Source organism: Lepidochelys kempii, chromosome 10 (assembly GCF_965140265.1).
Source record: "Lepidochelys kempii isolate rLepKem1 chromosome 10, rLepKem1.hap2, whole genome shotgun sequence".
NCBI classification, from domain to species: domain Eukaryota; kingdom Metazoa; phylum Chordata; order Testudines; family Cheloniidae; genus Lepidochelys; species Lepidochelys kempii.
Window position 1 is genome coordinate 66,374,228 of NC_133265.1, and position 23,885 is coordinate 66,398,112.

Sequence of the window (23,885 nt, forward strand, 5' to 3'; positions counted from 1 at the left end):
ATAGTGTAATTAAACGATCGGAAATCTGTACAATCATATAAACCTACATTGAGGTTTATATATATATTCCCGTATTGAATCTGAGGTTGGACATTGGATTATGGTATTGCAAATTGAAACTGGCTAGTTAATTGTATTGTTGACATAGGAATTACATACCCAGGACTATTTTGGGCACTTAAAAGTAATTGATGATTGTGAACTCTGAATGAGTTAATCTTTTAAAGGCAGTCCAGGTGAACTTTGGAAAATATAATAAAATGTGTACATCCTTCATTCAGAAAGAAAGCTTATCCTGATTACATGACCATGTGTTAGTTTAGGAAGAGGGCCCAATTAATAGCTTTATTCTAATTGCTGATGATCAGCAGAAGTAGGGTCAATGACAAACACCAAAGGTGGAAGTTGGTGGAGTTCGAATGTGTATGTGACTTTGAAGAGGCAAGCCACAGACAGTGCTCTCTTCTCTGGATGATGGGAACTTGTTGGCAGAAAATCTTAACTTGGAAATTTTTCTTTTTATATTTCTTTCCTTCAACTTGCAGCTCCTTCTTTCCATGATATTAGAAAGGGAAAAGATAGGATTATTAAGACAAACACAGTTAGAAGTGGTTGACTGATGCCTGGGTTCTGTACATCCAGGATAAGAGACAAAACGAGAGGGTTGGAAGTGAGTACTTCATGCTGGGGGTTTTTTTTTTTTGGTTTTTGTTAATAGTCCACTTTTGTACCACATTACAGTTGGGAACATCACCACTTCATCTAGCAGCACAGTACGGACACTATTCAACAACAGAAGTGTTACTTCGAGCTGGTGTAAGTCGGGATGCAAGAACCAAAGTGGATAGAACTCCATTACATATGGCAGCATCTGAAGGCCATGCAAACATAGTAGAAGTCTTACTTAAGGTAGAAACTTCTTTTTGTGTTATCTGCCATTTGAAATTGAACCTGAATCTAGAAGACTAATTAATCATAAATCTGCATAGGTGTAACTTTTTTTAATCCCTCAATTGGCTGAAAATGACTTTTTAAATAATTTTAAGGGCTTTTTAAAAATTTAACGTCTGTACTGAAGGTGCACATCGTACATTTTTTTTTTCCCATTCAGTTTTGTATTTTATTTTTAAATATTTGTAACAATCAGTGTGCTTTCAGGCAAATTGTTTATTGGCATCCAAAAATAAGACTTCTTCATAATGCAGTACTATATAAATAAAAATATTCTAAAACCTACACATGTGGTCCTAGGAATTATTTAATCCTTTGTGTTAATGTGTGTGATAATTACTGTAAAGTACTTTTAATGAAATAGTAATTGTAAGACAGCACAAAGTTCCTTGCAGCAAGCAAGTGAAAGAGAGTACTTTCATCATCTTGGACATCGTTCCATTTGCAGCATTTTGCAGTTCAAACAGCCTGTGCTTATTTGATTTATGTAATGTTTTTGTTTGCAGCATGGTGCTGATGTTAATGCAAAGGACATGCTAAAGATGACTGCTCTTCATTGGGCTACAGAACACAATCACCAGGAGGTGGTGGAGCTCTTAATAAAATATGGAGCAGACGTCCACACACAAAGTAAATTTTGCAAAACTGCATTAGATATTGCAATAGACAATGGGAATGAAGATGTAGCAGAAATATTACAGGTAACTTTTTGATTTATGATGTAGATGAAACTTACAGAAAGATGCTGATCAGCTAAATTGTTAATTTAGTAGCTGTGGGAGGTTGCATGGTGATGAACATAGATTTTCTCCCCTCCAGTCCATAGCATAGAAGTGAGATAATGCTAATACACACTATTTGTGTAAAAATTGGCTGAAGAATGCTTCTAGCCCCTGCCAATCCAAGAAGTGAGGGCCTTTAGTCTTTTTAACTTGCTCATTCTGACTTACAGAATAGCTGGGCTAGTTTGCAGATGAGGGATGGCAACTAACTCTAAGCTACGGGCATCTCTGGCAATATGTCCTGGCTTCAGTGTTAGATTAGTTTTCCGTGTGGGGGCTAAATTAGTTGGTGGAATGGGAGAGGGAGGAGATGCCCTTTTTTTGTTGGAGGCACCAGCCCAACTTTCTATACTAGTGAGGATTGGATCCATTGGAATGCCCAGTTTCACACTGCCAGGCTTTTTGGTTTACCAGTACAATCGCTTGCATGGTAGCTTCAGACCTTTTTAGATGCTGAGATTATGCAGTTTTATATAAACTTCATGGTTAAATGGGCCTGTATGGCCGAGAATAAGTGAGGGTATTGAGTATTCAGTATTGAAATGCTAGGGAAACAGGTGTTGGTGGCAGTCTGCTGTTTTACTTCAGTCAGATTATGTTGCCTTTATGAAGCTAATAAGATAAAGTCTAAAGTTGCAGCCTCTTGGCCACAATTTACATAATTTGGTGAGTTCTCATCTGTCCTTGCTCTTTCCAATCTACCTGAAATTGCTCCTAGATTATTACGTAGGGGTTGACTGTAGATTTATATTTTTATCTAGTTTTATTTACCTTCTCCTGTGGAGGAAGCTGTCATTTTAAAAAAATGTTTTTATAGAAGTATAATATGTTTGTTTTTAATGTTTATTTGCAGACTGAATAGTATTGTTGTCCTTTGACTCCTAGATTGCAATGCAGAACCAAATCAATACAAATCCAGAGAGTCCTGACACTGTGACAATACATGCAGCCACACCACAGTTTATCATTGGACCTGGAGGCGTGGTGAACCTAACAGGTCTGGTATCTTCTGCAAATATATCAAATGCAACAGCTATTTACATGCGTTTAGGATAGCTATTGGGACTTAGTTGATTTGCCATTTTATGCAGACTATTAAGAACAGTGATGGTAAGATTGCAGCAGGTGCCTTATTCCTCTTTGTTGTCTTTTGCCTATTATTAATATCCAAGTACTTAGAATAATAATGTAAATTGAGGTAACTCCTCAGAAACTGCATTAGCCTAACAAACTTGTCTTCAGAACAGCACTTTTGGTTTATAACAAGACCAATATATTTCTTCACTGTAAAAGATAGGGACTTGTGTAACATTCTAATACAAGTTTGTGAACTGACTTTATTTTTTCTCCTACTAGATGAGACGGGAGTATCTGCTGTACAATTTGGAAATTCATCAACATCAGTATTAGCTACATTAGCAGCTTTAGCAGAAGCGTCCGCTCCATTGTCTAACTCTTCAGAAACACCAGGTTAGAAAGCAAAGTAGTTTATTTACACTGAGTAAACGAACACAAAGAATGTGGAGATAAAGCGTTCGGCAGTACAGTTTGTCTGAAAATGGATTGAAATTAATTTAAAAATACTGAAAATAAATTAATACCCATTTTGCTCAAACCAGCAATGTATGAGGATCACATCGTGTAAAATACTTACCACATAAAAGTCATAACTATTTCAGAGTAAGACTTTTTTTATTTACTGTTGGTATTTCTGAATTGCTTGGAGGCAGCACTTATTTTCATGAAATGTGACATCATTCAAGAGCCTATATAGTCAGATCAAAAACTGGTTTCTGACCTGCTATATTACTAGTTGGAAGAAAAACTTGTAATATCTGAACACTAAACATTTTTTTAAAGTATCAGAGGGGTAGCCGTGTTAGTCTGTATCCACAAAAACAACGAGGAGTCCAGTGGCACCTTAAAGACTAACAGATTTATTTGGACATAAGCTTTCATGGGTAAAAAACCCCCACTTCTTCAAATGCATGGTCTGAAGAAGTGGGTTTTCTACCAACAAAAGCTTATGCCCAAATAAATCTGTTAGTCTTTAAGGTGCCACCGGACTCCTCATTGCATTTTGTTTAAGTTCATATTTTTTAAAACTAGGAAAAGATGGCCATAAAATACAGTATTCAAACAAAACATACTCCTCATGTGAAGACCACTGAATAATCTTAAATATATTGGATTAAATGGTTAACCAACTTGAGTGCAGCCCATAAAATGACATGTGGGTCCTCTCCCAAAACACTGAAGCACCCTGCCTACAAATGTAACACATGAATGTAGAGCTAAATCCTGCCTGGATAGCACTACTAGTGTGACCAAGGATGCTGGAAAATGTATTCACTATTCTAGGAATCCTGCCAGTGGGGATAGTATTGGGGAACACTCTTCTGGGCACACATTGCTGCTGCACTGAAAAGGAGCAACGTGCATCTTCAGCTAGTATCTGCAGCCATCTATAGCATGTCTCACTCTGCAAGGCTGTGGGACGACAGAGAATCATTTGGCTGCCAAGATACTATAAAGTGCCATTAGTCCCAATTACTCTGAACATACAACAGCCTACATCTTTTATTCCCTTTTAAAAAAAAATTTTAAACGAGAAGGTGCTGGCTACATCCCTTTTTTTGGGAACTCTTAACAAAGCTTGGGATGGCCTGATATTTTCCAGAGGCGGTTTTTACCAGGTAAAAACATAGTTTTTAGCACCCTGGGAAAAACTACTTCATCCCAGGTTAAGGCATTTTGTGTTTTAAAAACTGTTTCATTAATGCACACCACATTACCCTTAGTTTTAGTTACATATTCAAATTGTGGCTACATAAGGCAGTAGATTCATAGATTAATTTAGGGTTGTACAAAAAAAAACTGCAGTAGATGTAATACTTGTAAGGATAATACTGAACATTGGAATGTCTATACATTTTTGGTTTGGTATTTTCTCGATTAAGTTATATGTGTCATGACTCATATTTCAGTATTATAGTCGAAAACATTTGATTATATGAAAATTACAGTAATGCAGAGTTGTAGGCTTGAAGCATTAAGCAATCAGAAGCATGCAGAGTTGCAGACTACCAATCCAGGTTCATTTGGCTGTGCAGCATTCTGTAGCAGAAGACCAGTTTTGATGTAGTGAGTAGACTGACCCTATTCCTCAGTTTTGAATGCATGTATCTGAAGTTTGAAAAGATTTGTTCTATGCTTGGAGAACTTGCTGGACACTGATGTAGTTATTTTTCCCAGTGTCCTGGTTTAAACCAAGTTTAAGCTGGTATGTACCAGCACCCTGTCCTCAACTAGATTTTGCCCAGGAAATTGCCAACCCTATTGCCATGAACATGCTTTCCCAGTCTTACCCAGAGAATCTGCTGCCTTCCCCTCATTGCCACTTCTGTCCATTTATGATGCAGAAAGTCAAGAAAGAGAGGGCAGTTGTGAATCTGGTGGCACAGAAGTGGCTTCAAAGACTATGATTATTAGACCTTGTGAAGATGGCAGCAGATATATAAAAATTATTCACCTAATGGGTCCATCAGGCAACCCAACCCCATCCAGCAAAAGTTGGTAGTGTGACATTTTGAAAGAAGTAACTAAGGAGAGAGATTTGAGCTGGGTAATCTTTCTCTTTCAAATAAATCAGAGTACGTTCTTAGAATACTTCAGAGTTAAATGCTGGAGAAGATCTACAAGATTAGCAGTGTATTTAGGATTCAGTGGTAGATGTTCTTTGATAACTGGCTGAGAGCTCTCACAGGCCCACCTTTCCTATGATGCAGTAGAACCCAAGCCAAATGCCAGAAATCTATTAAAGGTGCAAAGCCCTGGAAAAAATAAGCTTTATAAATAAACCAACCTGAAGTCTCCAATGGCTTTTAAAAAGTATAGCAGGAAAAATAAGTAAGTAATAACCTGTGTATCAACACCAGTATATTCAAGCAAAAGGCTACACTTTTTGTGTCCTTAGTAAAATTAGCAAAAGTGTCATAATTATATGTAAAAGAATTTAGCAAACCCTTAGAGTTGGGCTGTGGCAGTAGAGTCATCATTTTTGGCTATTATTGAGTAGTAAGACTATGGTAGACTTTTTTATTTTTAAAGTTATAAATTTCTTTGAAATAAACTTGGTTTATTTTAAATTATTTCCTTGCATAGCCTCATTGTTTAATATAGTTAATACTACTTTGCTTTCTTGCATAAACACTTCCTGAAGAGCATTTTTACTTTGTAATTCCTTAGGATAGGGATCTCTACGGAGAAGGCTTCAGAAGGCAATGATTGCAATCATTATTTGAATGACACAGTCATTTTAAATTGTGCTGTCATTAATTGCAAAGATGAAAGCTTCTTAGTTGTATCTATCTGATCTGACATTTCTGAGATGACATAGGCTATAGTTTTAAATTTTATTCTGATAGAAGGCCTTCTAGTGTCTACTGCTTAAATCAAAGCCTCTGCTTTTAACGTAACATAGGATGAACATAAACATAGGTTTAATGTGCTTGAAAATGTTCATGATTGTCTAGTGCTTACATTGCTTTTTGTGCCTTAGTATTTTTTTGATTTTTTGGATAGGGTTTTTCCTCCTGACATTTTCAAAAATAAGGGATACTGTGACGGGGTCTATAATTTAAAGGGCAAATTAAAACAACCTGAGATGGATAACACACAGTTTATCAATGCTCTGAATAATATCTTTGCTGGTTTTTAGCTTGATTCATAAATGTAATATAGAAGAATTTGGGTGGGTCATTGCGATATATACATTCTAGAATCATGGGTTTGAAATGCAAAGGTTTGTTTTTATTATTTTTGATCTTGCAAAAGTGTTATATGATGTTTAATTTACCTTTTTAAAGTTCACTTTCTTCTTATTACTTTCCCAAAGTAAATATTTTATTTGACTCCCAAGTTTTTATTTCTGTGGAAAACAGACAAGATTACCCAATACTGTTTACTTAGCCCTGTTTGATATCCTCTACCAAGACCATTTAGGTATGGTTTGGCTTTCTGTGTGTGGAACACACATACAATACAACTTTAAGATCCTACAGAGGTCTTTTTACCTATTACTGCCTAGGAAGAAGATATCATAACTTGTGGGTCATGGGCCAGATTCTCAGCTGACTTCGTTGGACCTATGTGAATTTATACCACATGAGGATCTAGACCCACATTTCTATCCAAAACTTTTGTTACAAGTCACCCTGAGATTACTATAACTGAAAATATTAAAGAACAAAATATTTTTTTCCAGTTTCTTTACTTTATACATGTGACAGGAATTTGACAACATTTAGTTAGGGCCCTACCAAATTCACGGCCATGAAAAAAGGCATCACAAACCGCAAAATCTGGTCTTTTGTGTGCTTTTACCCTATACTGTGCAGATTTCACAGGGGAGACGGTGTTCTCAAATTGGTGGTCCTGACCCAAAGGGGAGTTGCAGGGGGGGTCACGTATTATCACCCTTACTTCTGCACTGGCTTCAGAGCTTGGCAGCCAGAGAGTGGCAGCTGTTGGCTGGGTGCCCAGCTCTCAAGGCAGCGCCCCTCCCCTCCCCCCCACAGCAGCGCAGAAGTAAGGGTGGCGATATTATAGCATGCCACCCTTCTGTGCTGCTGCCTTCGGAGCTGGGTGGCTGGAGAGTAGCGGCTGCTGATTGAGGGCCCAGCTCTGCAGGCAGCAGCGCAGAAATATGGGTGGCAATACTATACTGTGCCACCCTTCTGTGCTGCTGCTGGCAGTGGCTCTGCCTTCAGAGCTGGGCTCCTGGACAGCAAGTGCCGCTCTCCAGCTGCCCAGCTCCAAAGGCAGTGCAGAAGTAAGGGTAGCAGTACCACAAGCCCCCCCTACAATAACCTTGCCACTCTCCCACAACTCCTTCTTGGGTCAGGACTCCTACAATTACAGCACTGAAATTTCAGATGTAAATAGCTGAAATCATGAAATTTATGATTTTTTTAAAATCCTATGACTGTGAAATTGACCAAAATGGACCATGAATTTGGTAGGGCCCTACATATAGTTCATTGATTTGTGTGTGCATGCTGTTACCCAGGCTCTGCAAGGGGTGTTTGCCAGTAATAGTAGCAGTAGTACTGCTCTTGGACCCACCCAGACGGCTTTCCTAAACGTCAAAAGGAAGGCAGAAAAACTCTAGAAATGTTCTGTTTAGAATGTTGAGTGCACTGTACATAGTGTGTGCTATCAATTTTTTTTAAAGAATTAGTGAATTAAAAAAAATTCAGATTGACCCTTTAAAGACCTCAGAGCACTTTTCAGCAGACTCTGAACAAAACATTTGTTTCATTACTAATCATCTCAGAGTTTATAATGGACGTAGCTGTGTGCAGACAACACAATAGCTATTGGGCTCTTCAAAAAAATTATCTCACTCTTGCTGCAATACTAATACCTAACTCGGTACTTAAAATATCCCAAAATTATTTTACAAAGTATGAAAAATGCTAACTAAATCAGATTATATTCTTTTGGGCTGAATTCTGCCCTGTTCAATCCCATTGATTGCAGTCAGGGCAGAATTTGTACCAGTACGTATATTTTTGAAATGTCACATTTCTTGCACCGATGAAAGATTACCATTGACTTCAGTGAATTTTGGATTAAATCATATAAGCATAGTTAGTATGTGAATAATGCATTAGATTTATAGCTGTAGAAGAAACATTGAATTTGAAGTGGCATGTAAAAGGCTTCTAATAGTTACTAAATTCTGCGTCCCAATTTGTAAATTATAAATATCCTGACCTTCTTTACACTTTATCAACAGTTGTGGCAACAGAAGAAGTAGTGACTGCAGAATCTGTGGATGGTGCAATTCAGCAAGTTGTCAGTTCTGGAGGTCAACAAGTTATTACTATAGTTACAGATGGCATTCAGCTTAGTAATCTCCATTCAATTCCAACCAGTGGAATAGGTCAGCCAATCATTGTGACCATGCCAGATGGACAGCAAGGTGAGTGGAAACAAGATGCTCAATGAGAAATTTCAAGAATAATTTTAGTTTAAAATCTTGATAGTTCAGGAAAATGTGGGACTTCTTACAAGATCTGTTTATGTGCACAGCAGATAGAATCGACATTTGCTGTATGCAGTGAATTATTTCTCTAGATCTGCTGCGGCTGAGTAAGATGCCATTTGAATTGCATTTTTCTGTAGCTGTGCAAGTCCACTAAAATGGGTCAGAAATGGACTATAGGGAAAAAAATAAAATTTAAGAAATTAATTTAACCAGTGAGATTTGAGTATGCAAATATATTAAGACGAGTGGGGGAGGAGGAAAAATTTCTAAGGTGTAAGGAGGAGAGGTAAGATGTTGAAGGGAAAGGTGATGATCATCTGACTTCTCTCTCTGAACCCGGGTTGTTATAAACTCAGTATCAAAAATAGAAAATATAGAACACCAACAGTAAAACAGTCTTTCAGTAGTTAGGACCCTTTTTCAGAGGAACTCAGGCAGAAAAGTGGGATGTAAAATTTGAGGACCCAGTGCCAGGAGCAGCGTTTGCATAGCATGGGTATCTGCTCTATGAGGATCCTCTCTGGACTCCAGGATGCACAGGACTTTTTGAGTGCTGTCTGGGAGAGGAGATGGGGCAGAGCTGGTGGATTCATGAATACACCTTGTACCCAGCTGGAGCAAGAGTACGTTTACTGTGGGAGCTATTGCTACCCTGACGCTGCAATAATGGTTTTGGAGTTTTGTGTAAATACTTCCTGTAACAGCTACTCCTGTTGGAAATGATTCTTTTCTTGGTTTCCCATCATCAGATCACCCTCTGGGATCCCCAGTGCAGAGCTTGGCTTAAAGCCATGCGTTGTGGTCCAGGATTTAGTCCACAGTCTGTGGGCAGATACAGCCATTTATCACGAAACATGAATCTATACTGTCACTAATTGAATTGAACTGACCCTTAGAAGAGCACTTACATTTGCCATATAGCCAACCAAATGAATATTTAGGAAGTATGTATACAATGTACTATAAATATGACCATAATTTTCTCAGGGTTCGGGAACTGCTAGATTTTTTTCAAATTGCCTGAATGATTGACCTCAAAAATATAAGCCATCTTACTTTTCACAAATTATTTAAAAGGAGATAGTCTTGTAGCTGAAGCACAGAATTATGAGTAGGGAGATCTAGTTTCTATTCCCAGTCCTGCCAAACAGATATTCTGTGATCTTGTGACTGGTCACTTAATGTATGTGCCTTGTTAACCTATGAATACAATGGGGTTGAGAATACCTACTCATCACCCCTGCTGTGTTGTGAACCTAAATTTAAAAAAGAATTTTGAAATCTCTAATAGAAGATGCAGTAAAAGTATAGCATTTTGAACTTAATGAGTATTTCATTGAGCTGTGTTTTTTCTGTCGGAAAAGCTGGCTTTTCCATTTACTCTTGAAAGTATTTTACATATTAGTTTTATGTAATGTAAATACTGGCCTTGTATTCATATTTATCTATATAAATGTTTTTACTGAAGTATTAACAGTACCAGCAACAGACATTGCTGAAGAAACTGTGATCAGTGAAGAACCACCGATCAAGAGGCAGTGCATTGAGATTGTTGAAAATCGTGTGGAGTCTGCAGAAATAGAAGTAAGGAGTCTATTACCTGATGTGTTTTAACCAGAATTTTCAAAACTGAATGTTTTGTTGTTTCTTGTTTTATAGCTCAGTTTCTATGCAGCCACGGAATGAAGATAACCTGTTTGTATTCCCATATCCTTTGTTAGTTTATATCAGAATTTGTGTTTTACAAAATTGCTATAGGAAGTAGATAGCATAGATATGTTCAATCCTCAGGTTGCCCATTTGTGCATATATATTTCGCTTATTTTTGTACTTGGTTAATTTTTTTTTTCTTTTAATGTCACCGGTAAATTCCTAAAACTAGATACTGATATATCATCATCTAATATGACTTTTCATAAATAACAAATGAGAATAATGTCCTTTCATCTCTCTCTTAAAAACACATTTGCCTTGATTACTGAAAATATATCATGATTTTACCATTAATGACATCTATGTAAGATATTTAATGAATGAAAGGACAAATCAATAAGATTCTATCTTGCTGTTACAAAAATGTTTCAAATTTTTACCTTTTTTTTTTTTTTTTTTTTTACTGTGTGTGCAGAAATATGAATAAAGCATCTAATTGCACCATCTGGTATACTGAAATTTTGGTGCAGAAGTCCTAACTTAAAATAAAAGTGAGATCTATCCTTTTTTATATATAAATTTATTTAAAACCAAAACATTTTTCTGCAATCCACAATTGTGCATTGGCAACCTCTTTACTCCTTGCTCTATCCCTGCTACTTATTTTGATTGAAAGTCTATGAAAACTGCTACCTTCCCTGATTAGACTGTAAATGCCAAATTATTTTGTTTCTGTGAACCTTACAGTATTTTGTTTCACAAATGTATTTCTCCTAGTTTTGTGCCTCATTATTGTACAGTGTGTGGAAGGATACCTCATGCATGACTAATAGCGAAAATTAGCATATTTCCTCAATGACTTTTTCTCTCCATAATATATTACATGAAGTACATTCTGCCTTTAGTTGTGTGATCATTACAGACTATCAATACAGTTGAGATTTTCTTGCTGCACTTTTTTAATGTATGATTTATAATAAAAACAAAACTTCTGTTCACACTCTTTTAAAAATCTGCCTGAATTTTTCTTAGTAAAGAAAATTATAGTTCCTTGATCTCAATAACTTAACATATTAATAAGTCAGAGACAAAAAACAGATTGATTAAGAAATGAATCAATTCATTTCTAAATATAGTAGATCAGCATGGTAATATAAATACTTTTTTTAAGTGACACTGTTAGCTTAAGTTATATATTTTAAACAAGCCTTTTTAACTGTTACTAAAAATACTTAATAGATTTTCTTAAGTGTTTCACTTACGTTTTCAAAAAATTTAAATATCAAGATAAATTTAGGCCTTGATTATGAAATAAGAGGTGTACAGGCAGATCTCTGCACCTGCACACAGCTCTGACTTTGGGGGACAGGACCACAGAGGTTTGATTGCATCCATTTTATGGTAGGATTGGGAAATTTATTGGTTAGGGTCCCTTTCATGCTGTTGTCATAGCTTGAGAGCAAAAGCTGATAAATGCTTGAAACAAGAAAAGAAAATAACCTAATATCTGAAGAGCAAAACTTTAATCTCTTCTTGAATTGAATGTTGCAAACGTCTTTATCATTGCCTTCAGTTGTTTGATAGATTTTTAAATAAAAGGGGGTAACATTATTTAAGGCTAATAACAGCTTTCTTCACCATTTTAAGTTCTTAGCACATCTATATACTATGGGCTTTATTTCTGAAATCTTTATGTAAACCAAGCTCCCTTTGACTTCAGTGAGAGACTTTCTTGTTTAGTGGTTGCAGGATGAGGACTTTGGTTAATTTTTTCAGTTTGACTTCTGAGCTCTCATAAGAGTGTATTAATCAAAGTCTGAATTGCTAGGAATATAACTCACTTAATTGCAGTTTTGTGAAGCATGTCAAAAATTGCAGATGTCACAAACATTTTTAACGTACTTAGTAAGTGGCAAAATTTACCTTACACAAACATTTATTTTTTGACTGCTTGAGTTAAATATTGACTTCCATCCATAACTTAATATATTAATTTATAATGATTCATATTCACCATTGAGTTTGACTTCACTTTTCCCAGAGTAGCTTAGGAAAAGTGTAACACACATATTAGAAACACCAAGCAAATGGAATTATCATTTCATAAGTCTTTTTAATTGAATTTAGTCGTAAGTTCATCTTAAAGGATCACATTTCTTCTTTTTTATCGACTGTTAAATATTACCTGACATTTTCCATTATTTCTAATTATACACAGCACTATCTGTGCTGCCCATAATAACACCTGATATAACTATAACTGAACAAAATGCTCTCTGTAAAAACATAAAAATTGGCAGTGGGGGTTCAGGGGCATTTGTAGTTAGTGAAACTACCTCTAACTCACTTTTTTTCTTTTAAATTGAAGTATCTCTTTAAAATACAGCCAGACTTCAGATGAATACTTGTGTAGAATATTGTACAGTAAAAAAACCCACTTCATTCTCACAGTTTCCCCTGAGATAAACTATCTGCCTACTCAAAACCACTATCATCCATATCTTCAGTAGCGATTCCTAGCACTGATGTTGTTCCTTTCAGTCCCCAGTCCTTCTGTCTGTGGTAGACAGCTTTATGCAGTTTATCTCTTTTGTTTTTTTCTGGTGAGATTCTTCTTTCCCCCCCTTTCTCTGTGTTCTGTCTCAGAAAGAATGTAACCACTGTGCTTCAATTGCATATATGCAGCATACAGGGTGGTGATATGAGTTCCTCACTCAGGAGCAAGTCCCTCAGTAGTCTATCTAAATTAGAAAAGGCTCTCCTGTTCACTTCAGCCATCTACGCTTAAGGGAAGTAGAATATGCAGAGAGAATGGCTCACGCAGAACAACCATTCAGCCAAGGATATGACTATTAAATCTGTTGATGCTGTGTATTCTAAAACTGGGTTCTTCATCAGGTGGGCTTGCTTGTTGGAATTAAAGATCAACAATTCTTTCTCTGTTGTACCAAGCATTGGGACCCACATGTTTGGAGGTGAGTGCCCTGTCATTCAGCTAGCTGGGGGCCTGGATGTAGGTATTGCAACCTCCCCCTCCCGCCCCGGCTTATGGCAAGATGGCCAGGAATATAGCAAGAGGTTTATAGCAAAGATTATTCTAAGTGCTCTCTTCTGAATCTGAAGGTCTTGATTCTCCAGTGTGCTTCAAAAATCCACCTTCAGCCCATAGCCCCTCTCATTCTTCAGGGATCAGCTGTATCTGTATCTAGTTCTTCATCTGAACCTGTCGAGGTTAAAGTTAACAGCCAAAAGGTTGAAGCTACAGTCCTTTAGCCACTGTACTTGGTACAAGTTTTAGAAATTCCAGCCACTTAAAGCATCCTTGAGTTCTTACTTAGCTACAGTAAGTAGCTGTACCATTGGGTGCTCTACGTAGTAACTTCAGGTTACACCCTGCAGTTTGTGGCTGACTCTTCCTTCCCCATTCGTCTTCAGAGACCCTTTTCATGAGCAACTTCTCATCCAAGAGGTCGAGAACCTCCTGCACCTGAGAGCGGTGGAGGAGGTCCCTTGGGACATGAAAGGAAATGGGTTCTACTTCTGCTACTTCCTAATCCTGAAAGCAAAATGGGGCCTCATATCCATTTTGGACCTGCGTTTCCTCAACAAGTCTCTCAAGAAGTTGAAGTTTTACATGGTCTCCCTAGCCTCCATCATCCCCTCCCTAGATCCGGGAGACTGGTATACTGCCCTTGACTTGAAGGACGTGTATTTCCATATTTCCATTTTCCCAGGGCACAGAAGCTTCCTCGGTTTTGTGCTGGGCCAGCGCCATTTCCAATTCACGGCACTGCCATTCGGTCTCTCGTCAGCCCCAAGAGTATTCACAAAGTGCATAGCGCCAGTGACTGCTTACCTGAGGCACAGGGGTGTTCAAATTTACCAGTACCTCGACAACTGGCTAATAATGTGTGGCAACATCTCGATCTGGTTTACTCCACTTGTCGTGACCTGGGGCTATTAAGAAAAGAGAAAAGGTTGACCTTAATTCTAGTGCATCCCATCCATAGAGTTCATTGGAGCGGTCCTAGACTCTACTGAGGCAAGAGTCTTCCTCCTTGAGGCTCGGTTCCAAGCCATGGTGGACCTCATCTCGTGCATGCAAGCCCACCTTCTTGGCACTGCTCACACGTGCCTGCAATTGTTGTGGCACATGGCGGCCTGCACTTACATGGTCCGGCATATGCGGCTCTGCTTCAGGCCCCTGCAGGCCTGGCTGGCGTTGGTCTATGTCCCCAACAGACAGCATGGATTGTGTGATCAGGGTCCCGGACCAGGTACTGTCACCACTCATCTGGTGGAAGAATTCTGCATTGGTGTTGGAGGGAGTTCCCTTCGCGGCTTCATCCCCATTGATGACCCTCATCTCTGATGTCTCAGACCTTGGGTGGGGAGCCCTTTTGAGCTATCTCAGCCCGCAAGGTTGTTGGTCAAGTCATGATCGCTCCTTACACATCAATGTCAGGGAGCTCAGAGTGGTTCACCTGGCCTGCTAAGCCTTCCTACCTCACATAGAAAGCCCAGTGGTCCAGGTCCTGACAGACAGTACAGCAGCTATGTTCTGTATCAACAAGCAAGGCGGAGCCAGATCGTCTGCCCTTTTTCAAGAAGCCCTCAGGCTCTGGGACTTCTGTGTACCACATGACATCCATCTTGTAGCCGCACACCTCCCCAGGGCCAGGAACGCCTTAGCAGGACCTTTTCGTCTCACCATGAGTCATTCTTCCATCTGGAAGTGGTCACCATCATCTTCCAGAGGTGTGGGACTCCCCAGGTGAGCCTGTTCGCGTCCAGGCAGAACAGGAAATGCCATGTTTTCTGCTCAATTCCCAGGATCAACAGAGGCTCCCTGTTGGATGCTTTTCTACTCCCGTGGTTGGGGGCTCTGTAGTACACCTTCCCCCCCAGTGCCGTTAATTCACAGGGTCCTCATGAAGATCAAGCAGGACAGGGTGAAGGTGATCTTCATAGCACCAGGTTGGCCGTGCCAGCACTGGTTCAGCATGCTTCTGTATCTCTTGGTGGCTGCTCCGTTACAGCTACTGCTCAGGCCGGAGCTGCTGTCCCAAAACCACTGCAGTCTTCTGCATCCAAACCTGGCGGCATTGCACCTGACAGCTTGGCTGCTGCATGATTAAATGCAGAGGATCAGGAGTGCTCGGCCACTGTCCAGCAGGTCCTGTTGGGCAGCAGAAGGCCCTCCACCAGAGCGATCTACCTAGCCAAATGGAAGCGGTTTGCTTGTTGGACCTCGGATAAAGGCATTCGGCCAGAGCAGGCCTTGTTGCAGTTAATGCTGGACTACCTTCTGCATCTCAGGCTCCAAGGCCTGTCCCTTTCATCTGTCAAGGTCCACTTGGCCGCTATCTTGGCCTTCCATCTGCCACTTAAGGGTAGGTTGGTTTTTGCCCAGGGCATTACTGCCAGGTTCTTCAAGGGCCTCAAGCGCCTCTACCCGCACATCAGGGACCCTGTTCCTCCATGGGACCTGAATCTTGTGCTGTTGCAGCTCGTGGGGCCCCCCTTCGAGCCTCAGGCTTCCTTCTCTTTCCTTCTCCTTCCTTGGAAGGTTGCATTCTTGGTTGCAATAACATCTGCCCGCCAGTCTCTGAGATTAGGGTGCTCACCTTGGAACAGCCCTATACAGTCTTTTACAAAGACAAGGTCCAGCTGCAGCCACACCTGGCTTTCCTGCCCAAGGTGGTTCAGAGTTTCACATGGGCCAGGATGTTTATTTACCTGTCTCTTTTTTCCAAAGCCACGTAAGTCAGAGGAGGAGCGTAGGTTGCATTCCCTAGACGTCCGGAGGGCACTACCCTTCTATATTAAAGGACCAAGCCATTCCGCAAGTCAACACAATTGTTCATGGTGATGGCCAACAGGATGAAAGGTCATCCAGTGTCTGCTCAAAGAATTTCTTCTTGGATCACTGCCCACATTCGTTGCGGCTACAATCAGGCAAAGGTGCCACATCTAGCGATTGTAAATGCCCATTCAAGCCTCTTTGGCAGCTTTCTTAGTCCAAGTGCCTATCCAGGACATCTGTAGGGCGGCCACCTGGTCATCTGTCCACATGTTCACATCCCATTATGCATTTAGCCAGCAGACCTGGGACGGTGCTGGCTTCAGTAAAGCAGTACTGCAAGCAGCTAGACTGTGAACTCTAAGCCCACCTCCTGAGGATACTGCTTGTGAGTCACCTAGAATGGAATCAACATGAAGAGGCACTCGAAGAAGAAAAAATGGTTATCTACCTTTCGTAACTGTTGTTCTTCGAGATGTATTGCTCATGTCCATTCCATTACCTGCCCTTCTACCCCTCTGTCCCGCAAGAAGGATCTGAGAGGGAATAGGGTCAGCGGCTCCTATAATATACTAGCACATGAGTGTGGCACTCAAGGGGACACCACAGCAGACCATACCAATACCACTAAGGCAAAAATCTCCGATGACTGTGCACATGGGTGCGCGCGCAAGCCTAGAATGGAATGGACATGAGCAACAATTCTGGAAGAACAACAGTTACGAAAGGTAGATAATTTTTTTTCTCTGTTTCTTCCAAAATAAGACTAGTGGAATTCACATCCAAGATATATTCTCTATTTCCTCTTAATCAAGAAATCCATTCTTTTCAAAGAAGTGATTCTTCTCTCCTTTTAAGTACTGTATAGCCATGGCAGAAGCCTGATGCTGTCTTTTTGATTTAGGGCTGCACCAGGAGAGGTTTTAAAGCATCTATTTGCAGGGGAGTCTCTAGCACCTTCATGGCAGGGAAGAAAAGATCTGCTGATGAAGACATCTGTGAAAATCTTCCTTTAGGGCTTGCTTCATTCTTATGCCATAGGTTTCTTCAACCTGTCTGCTCTGTTTGTTTATATTCGTTAAAAAATTATTTTTCATGTGTATATAGTATTTATCTTTTCCAGTACCCTCCCTTTCTGTTTTCTTCTTCTTGCTGATTCCAGGAGTAGCTGCAGATTGGAAGGTGGCCATTCCCTGAAAACAGGGAAATTCTGTCTTCCCTGTTAATTGGTGATTTTATGGATTGGCCAGTCTGGAACATTATTCACTTGGAGTTTCTGTGTCATTGTTCATGTATTTTTCAGTTTTGGAGGTAATCCAAGTTGTAAATAAATTGTTTTCTATAATAAGCAGACTTGACTTTAGGCTCAGATAATGTTAGAAAAAACTGAGTTAAAAGCAAGGAACTTTCATTTATGTGAATTATTTCATATTAGAGGAAGCTTGGTATGTATCTTATGTTTTCAAGGTTTGTATATGTACAGTTGTTATCAGTAAAATATTTAAAATTCTTATCAGCATTTAAAAGAATTTCTCTTTTAATTTAAAGAGTAGAAAGCTCTGAATAAAATAAAATTACCTATTTCTGAACCCAGATCTAACTCCTTTTTGTAAAATAATCTTGCATTTCTCAGACATGTAATTCTAAGCCGTGTGTGGATATTTATTGTGCAAAAAATCCCTTTCCAAATAAGAGGAAGATTTTGTTTGTTTTCCCCATCGAATTGCTGAATATCACAATTTTGACATACCTTTGTACCAGAAGACTAATTTGCCATAAAATAAAAAGTTTAACTCTACTTTTGTATTATTTTTTTCATATTATTCCTTTATTACTGACCTAGTTTTTTAATTTAAGCATTTAAAATAGTACACACCATCAGATCTTTCATTTACTTAAGAGATTGGTGTATCTGCATTTTGTGTCTCATTCCCCTCCATTAGCTACATAACCACATTTTATGTGGAGACTTTTTAAAAAGACAATTTCTTACTCAGTAGATTTGCTCCTTTTATTTAGAGTCAAGTGTGCTTGCTTTAGTTAATCCATATCTATAGCAGTATAACTAAGAGCAGAATTTAGCCCCTAAATAAGCTTATACTTCCCCTACTTCTACTGCAGAAAAATATACCTGTGGGAGAGAGCTGAATTCAGTTCTCATCTTGCATCATCAGTTCACTAAGTTCCAGTTGTAGAATCTCTTTCTACTGGTGATAATTACAAGCCAGAAAGAACACGTTTGATTTTCAGACTTCAGGTTGAGTTTGCAGCTGCGGCAGTTAGAAAAGTCATCTTTTCACTAATAAACTGAAAAAATTTGACCTTGGATGTCCCTGAGGCACAAACTTGTACCCCACAGTGCTAACTTCACTTTATACATTTTTTAGAGTATAATTGCACTTTACATGTCCTGTGACGTGAATTTAAATATTTATTTTGCAAAAGGCAATTATAATTGGCCAGTCCAATTGTTGGATGGGTTGATTTACTATTTAACCATTCATGTGGTGTCTTACAAGGCAGTGTTCTGATTCCCAAGAGGATAAACTTAGAAGTTGGATGCCAAATTATCTTGTCAAGTGAGTGATCCAGATCATCACCTTTTAAGATGGAGCACTCACTTTATTCGTGCATACTCCAGCTGAGAGAAACCTATTGATTTTAGCAATGAGGAGTCCTTGTGGCACCTTAGAGACTATAACAAATTTATTTGGGCATACGCTTTCATGGGCTATAACCCACTGCATCTGATGCTGGTGAAGTGGGTTATAGCCCACGAAAGCTTATGCCCAGATAAATTTGTTAGTCTCTGGTGCCACAAGGACTCCTCATTGTTTTTGCTGATACAGATTAACATAGCTACAGTTCTGAAACCTATTCATTTTTAGCTTCTCTTTCAGCCCAGTGTTCAAAACTGTGTAAAGCCCCATATAAAGCAACTACAGTATATGTAGTTTATTTTCTTCTCTATTTTGATAACTAACCTTTATGAAACTTAATAAAATCTCTCCTTCACCATTGTTTCTGCTACACAGGTGCTAACATTAGCACTGATCAATTACCTTTGTCGTTATATGCTGACATATTCAGCACCACATGTGACAGCTAAATGTAGCTCTAGCATTGGGGACAGTAGGAATCAGAAGGCGTACTATGTGTATTGTATTTATTTAATATTTTTAGGTACTAATCATGCAAACAGGTGAGGAGTACTGAGCTGAGAAAGAAAAGTATTTTAAGTATTATAGAAAAGAATTTCAGACCTGCATAAGGTCTGAAATCGTAATATGGTTTTGAGCTGCTAGAGTGAAGGAGAAAGTGTGAGGGAGTATGGTGATGATGCCATTGTCTTATTTGATAGACCAACATTTTCCTGAGGGACAGCTTGGCAGCTTTATTTTCTGAGTTTCGCTTCCACAACTACTACTTGGTGATTAAAGTGAAAAGAGTGATTGAATCAGAAATTGGCTTCTCCATAATAGTATGGTGCACTTATTTTAATAAGATGGCTTCTGTTTGAGTGAAGATCAAAACAAAGCTATTTTCCAAGGCAGTCATTTTTCAGTGGGATGCAGTTTGTCACGGTGGCTCTTCTGCATCAAACAGCATGGCAGCATCTACATTGTTAATAGCTGAATGTATTCCTGTTGTACTCAGCTATGTTTCCTAGGACACAGGAGAAATGTCTCCTGCTTTGAAATGAAGTGTCTCACTTAGCCTTGAAACCATTCTGTGACATCATATTTAAATATAGCAGATGAACAGTATGCCAGACAATTGGTTTGTAGGATGGCCAGCTATAATTCACTTTATACAAATTTTAAAAAATAAATCTAGCAAACACTTGTTAATTCATAAAAGTACAGTACATACAGTACATAAATAATCCAAAATATTCTTCTAGATTATATAGTCAATGGCTGACTGAATTAATGAGACTATAGAAGTTAGATACTTGTGTTGTGAGCAGCCATCACTTTACAGTATAGAGAGCCACTAGTTAAAATTTCGCCATCCAATTGGCTGAATAGAAATAAAGAGCATGGTTTTACTCCCATTGAAGTCAGTAAGAATTTTGTCATCAATGGGAAGCGGATCACACTCAAAGTAATTGTAATGGAGTTTTGTTGTATTATATTAGTATTTGAGCAGCATGCTTCTGCTTTTGTCTCCCAAGTTTATTTTCCATAAAAGCCTGGTTATCATTTATAGTGAGTAGCAGCAAGCTACTGTTAGCTGATGTTATTATATTCTGATCAAACTAACTGTATATAGTAAGCACTGTCAAATGCACAAGCTGGCATGTGGGCGGGGAGGGAGGGAAGAAAAATATTTTTCTCTAATTCCTTTTAGTTACAGTAATCGTAAGGGCTAATTCTAGGCAAAACTTCCTTGTAACAATACTAGATTAAAAAAAAATTCAAACAAGATTTAAGGTGTCTGAGTCCCTTTTAAATTATTTAGTAGATTAAAAATGTATTTCTGATGGGCGGGAAAACAGTTACCTCATTAGAGTGCAGTGTTCATTAATTGTTCAGTGTACACACAAAGTCAGCACACTATTTTATTTGATCACCTGTTGTAGTCTGGAATATGACTTGACTTAATTGTGTGAATTTCCATGTTTGTTGCGTCTCATTAATTTCTAAATCGGATTGCTCACTTTACAAGTGAAATAGTTTTTCCCATTAGCTGTGGATCTGAAAATCAAGCTGTGTCCCTTCTGGTTTCTGCATTGTTGCTAGAAATAAAGATTCTGCAACTGGAACTTAGCCTCTGTACTACAGCTGCATCTGTGTGGGCAAACCCCTGTGCCTGCATGGATGCAGATGCATGATGGGCCCTTAGTTAAGAATTTCATTGATGAGCAAACTTTTTCTCCGTCCAGTTAGAGATGTATGTGTTGTAAGGTGGAAAACCTCTGTTTCACCTCATCGGGGGAAAGAATAGGTTGCCAGTCTAATTGCTTCTATAGTTCTGTAGGAGAAATACCCTGGTTTGTTTGTTTTTTTGGTTTTTTTTTATTTATAAAAACCTTGGCGGAAGTTACTTTTATCATGATATAGAAGAATTGGTCCCTGGAAGTTCTATTTCTGTGCTATTGCGTCTGTTTCTAATTATATAGACACTCATAGTGGGGAAACCTGCTTGGATATGAACTGTGTATTGATTTTTTTTTTTAAAGAAGTTTGAACTTTTTTTTTTTAAATTCCGATTCTGGAAACTGAGTCGGACAACTGTGCCTGAATATTCAACATATTTTCCAAAGATGGCTTTTTTCCCCTGAGCAAATGTCATAAGAGCATACTCTTAAAGAGAGAGTATTTTTTGGTATATTTGCACTTTAAATCTTGTGAGCAATTGTCTGGCCCAATCTTTCATTGTTTATTTACACAAAAGTATTTAAGTGAGAGTTTTGCCTGAGTAAACTGCAGGACTGGACCTCCTAGCTTCTGATTCTGTATATGATGCCTTGTACCTTGGCTGTCCAAAAACTGCCGTTTTATCTTGCACTTAACATGCATTAGACAAAACATTGCTGTTTTGTTTTTAATAGGAGAGAGAAACTCTACAGAAACAGCTGGATGAGGCAAATCGAGAAGCACAAAAGTATCGACAGCAGCTTCTAAAGAAAGAGCAAGAAGCAGAAGCCTATCGGCAGAAATTAGAGGCAATGACCCGTCTCCAGACTAATAAAGAAGCTGTTTAAATATTGAAATGGACATATTGTAAAGTCTCTTACTTTCTGTCAAGAAAACTGCAGTACAATCTTGAACTGTACACTCTATAGGTACAGAAATAGGATTACACAATAGCAAAGATGCTACAGGTTGATAACTGGACTTAAGCCATGAGCTCTGATGAATTTCTTGTAACATAAAAGCTGAATTTAGAAATTGTGAAAAGTATTTAAAATGAAATACTGTAAATAGTTGTTTTTTTTACAGTTCCAAAGTGAGTTGATAAATTTTTTTGAAGGGATCCAGAAACACAAGAAGCCAATGTTTTTGTGAAATTTTGGATTTTAGTATAAATCTAATTTCTGAAAAACAGAACAGTTTTAAGGGTGATGTTGCAGATTAAGATTGACAGTTTGAAAATGAATTAATAGTTATTCCTACTGGGAACAACTTAGACCTCTTTTTGAATAAGACATTTCCTGATGGACATCTTTGTACAACTTTAAGTAGTTGTCTTAGATTTTCTGAAAACCCTTGTTTTAGAAAGTGAAAATTTTATATTTAATTTCCGATATATCCAAGTAGATTTACATGTATATGAAGCTAATATTTTTTAAACTTTTCAGTTTGTACATATGCTGCATGTTTTTATAATTTCTACACACATCTTGCATAGATATTTTTCAGCAAAGATGAGGAAAATTATGAGAAAAAATGTTTAGCCTAAATGTCATTTGAAGTAAGCTAGCAGCCAGTTTTATTGTGAATGGTATATTTCTTGGAAGAATGTAATTTGTAAAAATAAAAAAAACCTTAATTTACGTAATACAGACATTATTTGAAAATGTTGACAGTGGGGGGCATTGAAACTTCACTTTTCTGTGAGTCTTATAACTTTCGTGTGCAAACATTTTTAAAGTACAGAAGTATGAAAGACTGTCTCCACAGGAACCCACATAGCAATTCCTTTTAAATATTCTTAAATTGTTTCACCAATAATCTTCAGATTATCTCAAGGACACATTTTATAAACAGACTTTTTGCATTTAAATTATGCAGCTGGACCTGAAAGTTTGATGTTGTTTTGGTGCTCTTGTTACCTACCATCATTGTGCTTCACTGTGATAAATGTGTCTGTGCAGTGATCTGTATGAATATTTAGCATTTATTTAGTGCTTTACATCTTCAAAGTGTTGTATAATCAGTAAAGAATTAATCCTCACTATGTCCCCTATGGTATGGACATTATTGTCCCCATTTTACAATTGGTATAAGCGTGACACAGAGAGGTTAGGTGATTTGCCCAAGGCCACATAAGTCAGTGGCAGACGCGGGAATAGAACTCAGGAGTTCCTGGCTCCTAGTCCCGTCCTTAGGTCATGCTGCCTTAAGACTGTTCGATGCCGTGTTACATTCAACTTTGAACTATTGTGCGGATTCCTTTTTTGTAAAACATAACTTGTCTTTTATTCGTGCTTTGCTTTGTCTTTCCATGTTTCACTGCTTTTATGATATTGTTTATATAAACTTAAACAAAGTCTAGTTTACCTATACTGTATTCAAAGGCATTGCCCTTAAAACTGTACTCTGGCCTACTTTTTCTATTTTACAATTAAATATCTTTTCCACATATTCATGGTGTAGAATCAAATACATTTAAATTGTTTTATATGTACATTAAAAGATCTGAATTTTTATCATGGTTCTGAACAATATGAAAACACTGTGTTACATGTTAGGTGTTAAGAATATCCTTTGGGGTGGCGGGAAGAGTGAGGAGAGAATTGAATTGGCAAAATATAAATTTATCATTCATTTATCCATTTATCATGAGAGAAAAAAGCTCTAACCAGTATTTTGCAAAAGTTTTAATATAGCAAAAGGGCTTAAGAACAATATATAAGGCAATTTAGCTGCTCTTTGGAAAAACTTTAAGTTTTTAGTGGCTAGTGTGAATAATA

The 23,885-nt window shown here is 38.1% G+C and overlaps 1 protein-coding gene across 5 annotated transcripts in view; it reads left to right on the top strand.

The window, feature by feature from the left end:
* The window catches only part of GABPB1 (GA binding protein transcription factor subunit beta 1), a 37,423-nt gene extending 13,747 nt beyond the window's left edge, over positions 1 to 23,676 (top strand). For all 5 annotated transcript variants that reach the window (XM_073304016.1, XM_073304017.1, XM_073304020.1 and 2 more), the window contains exons 3-9: positions 742 to 909; positions 1,458 to 1,652; positions 2,619 to 2,730; positions 3,090 to 3,203; positions 8,536 to 8,721; positions 10,256 to 10,371; positions 21,801 to 23,676. In XM_073304016.1, coding sequence (XP_073160117.1) covers positions 742 to 909; positions 1,458 to 1,652; positions 2,619 to 2,730; positions 3,090 to 3,203; positions 8,536 to 8,721; positions 10,256 to 10,371; positions 21,801 to 21,953 — 1,044 coding nt within the window. In that variant the 3' untranslated portion in view covers positions 21,954 to 23,676. The remainder of the gene's footprint in view (positions 1 to 741; positions 910 to 1,457; positions 1,653 to 2,618; positions 2,731 to 3,089; positions 3,204 to 8,535; positions 8,722 to 10,255; positions 10,372 to 21,800) is intronic.
* The last annotated feature ends 209 nt before the right edge of the window (positions 23,677 to 23,885 follow it).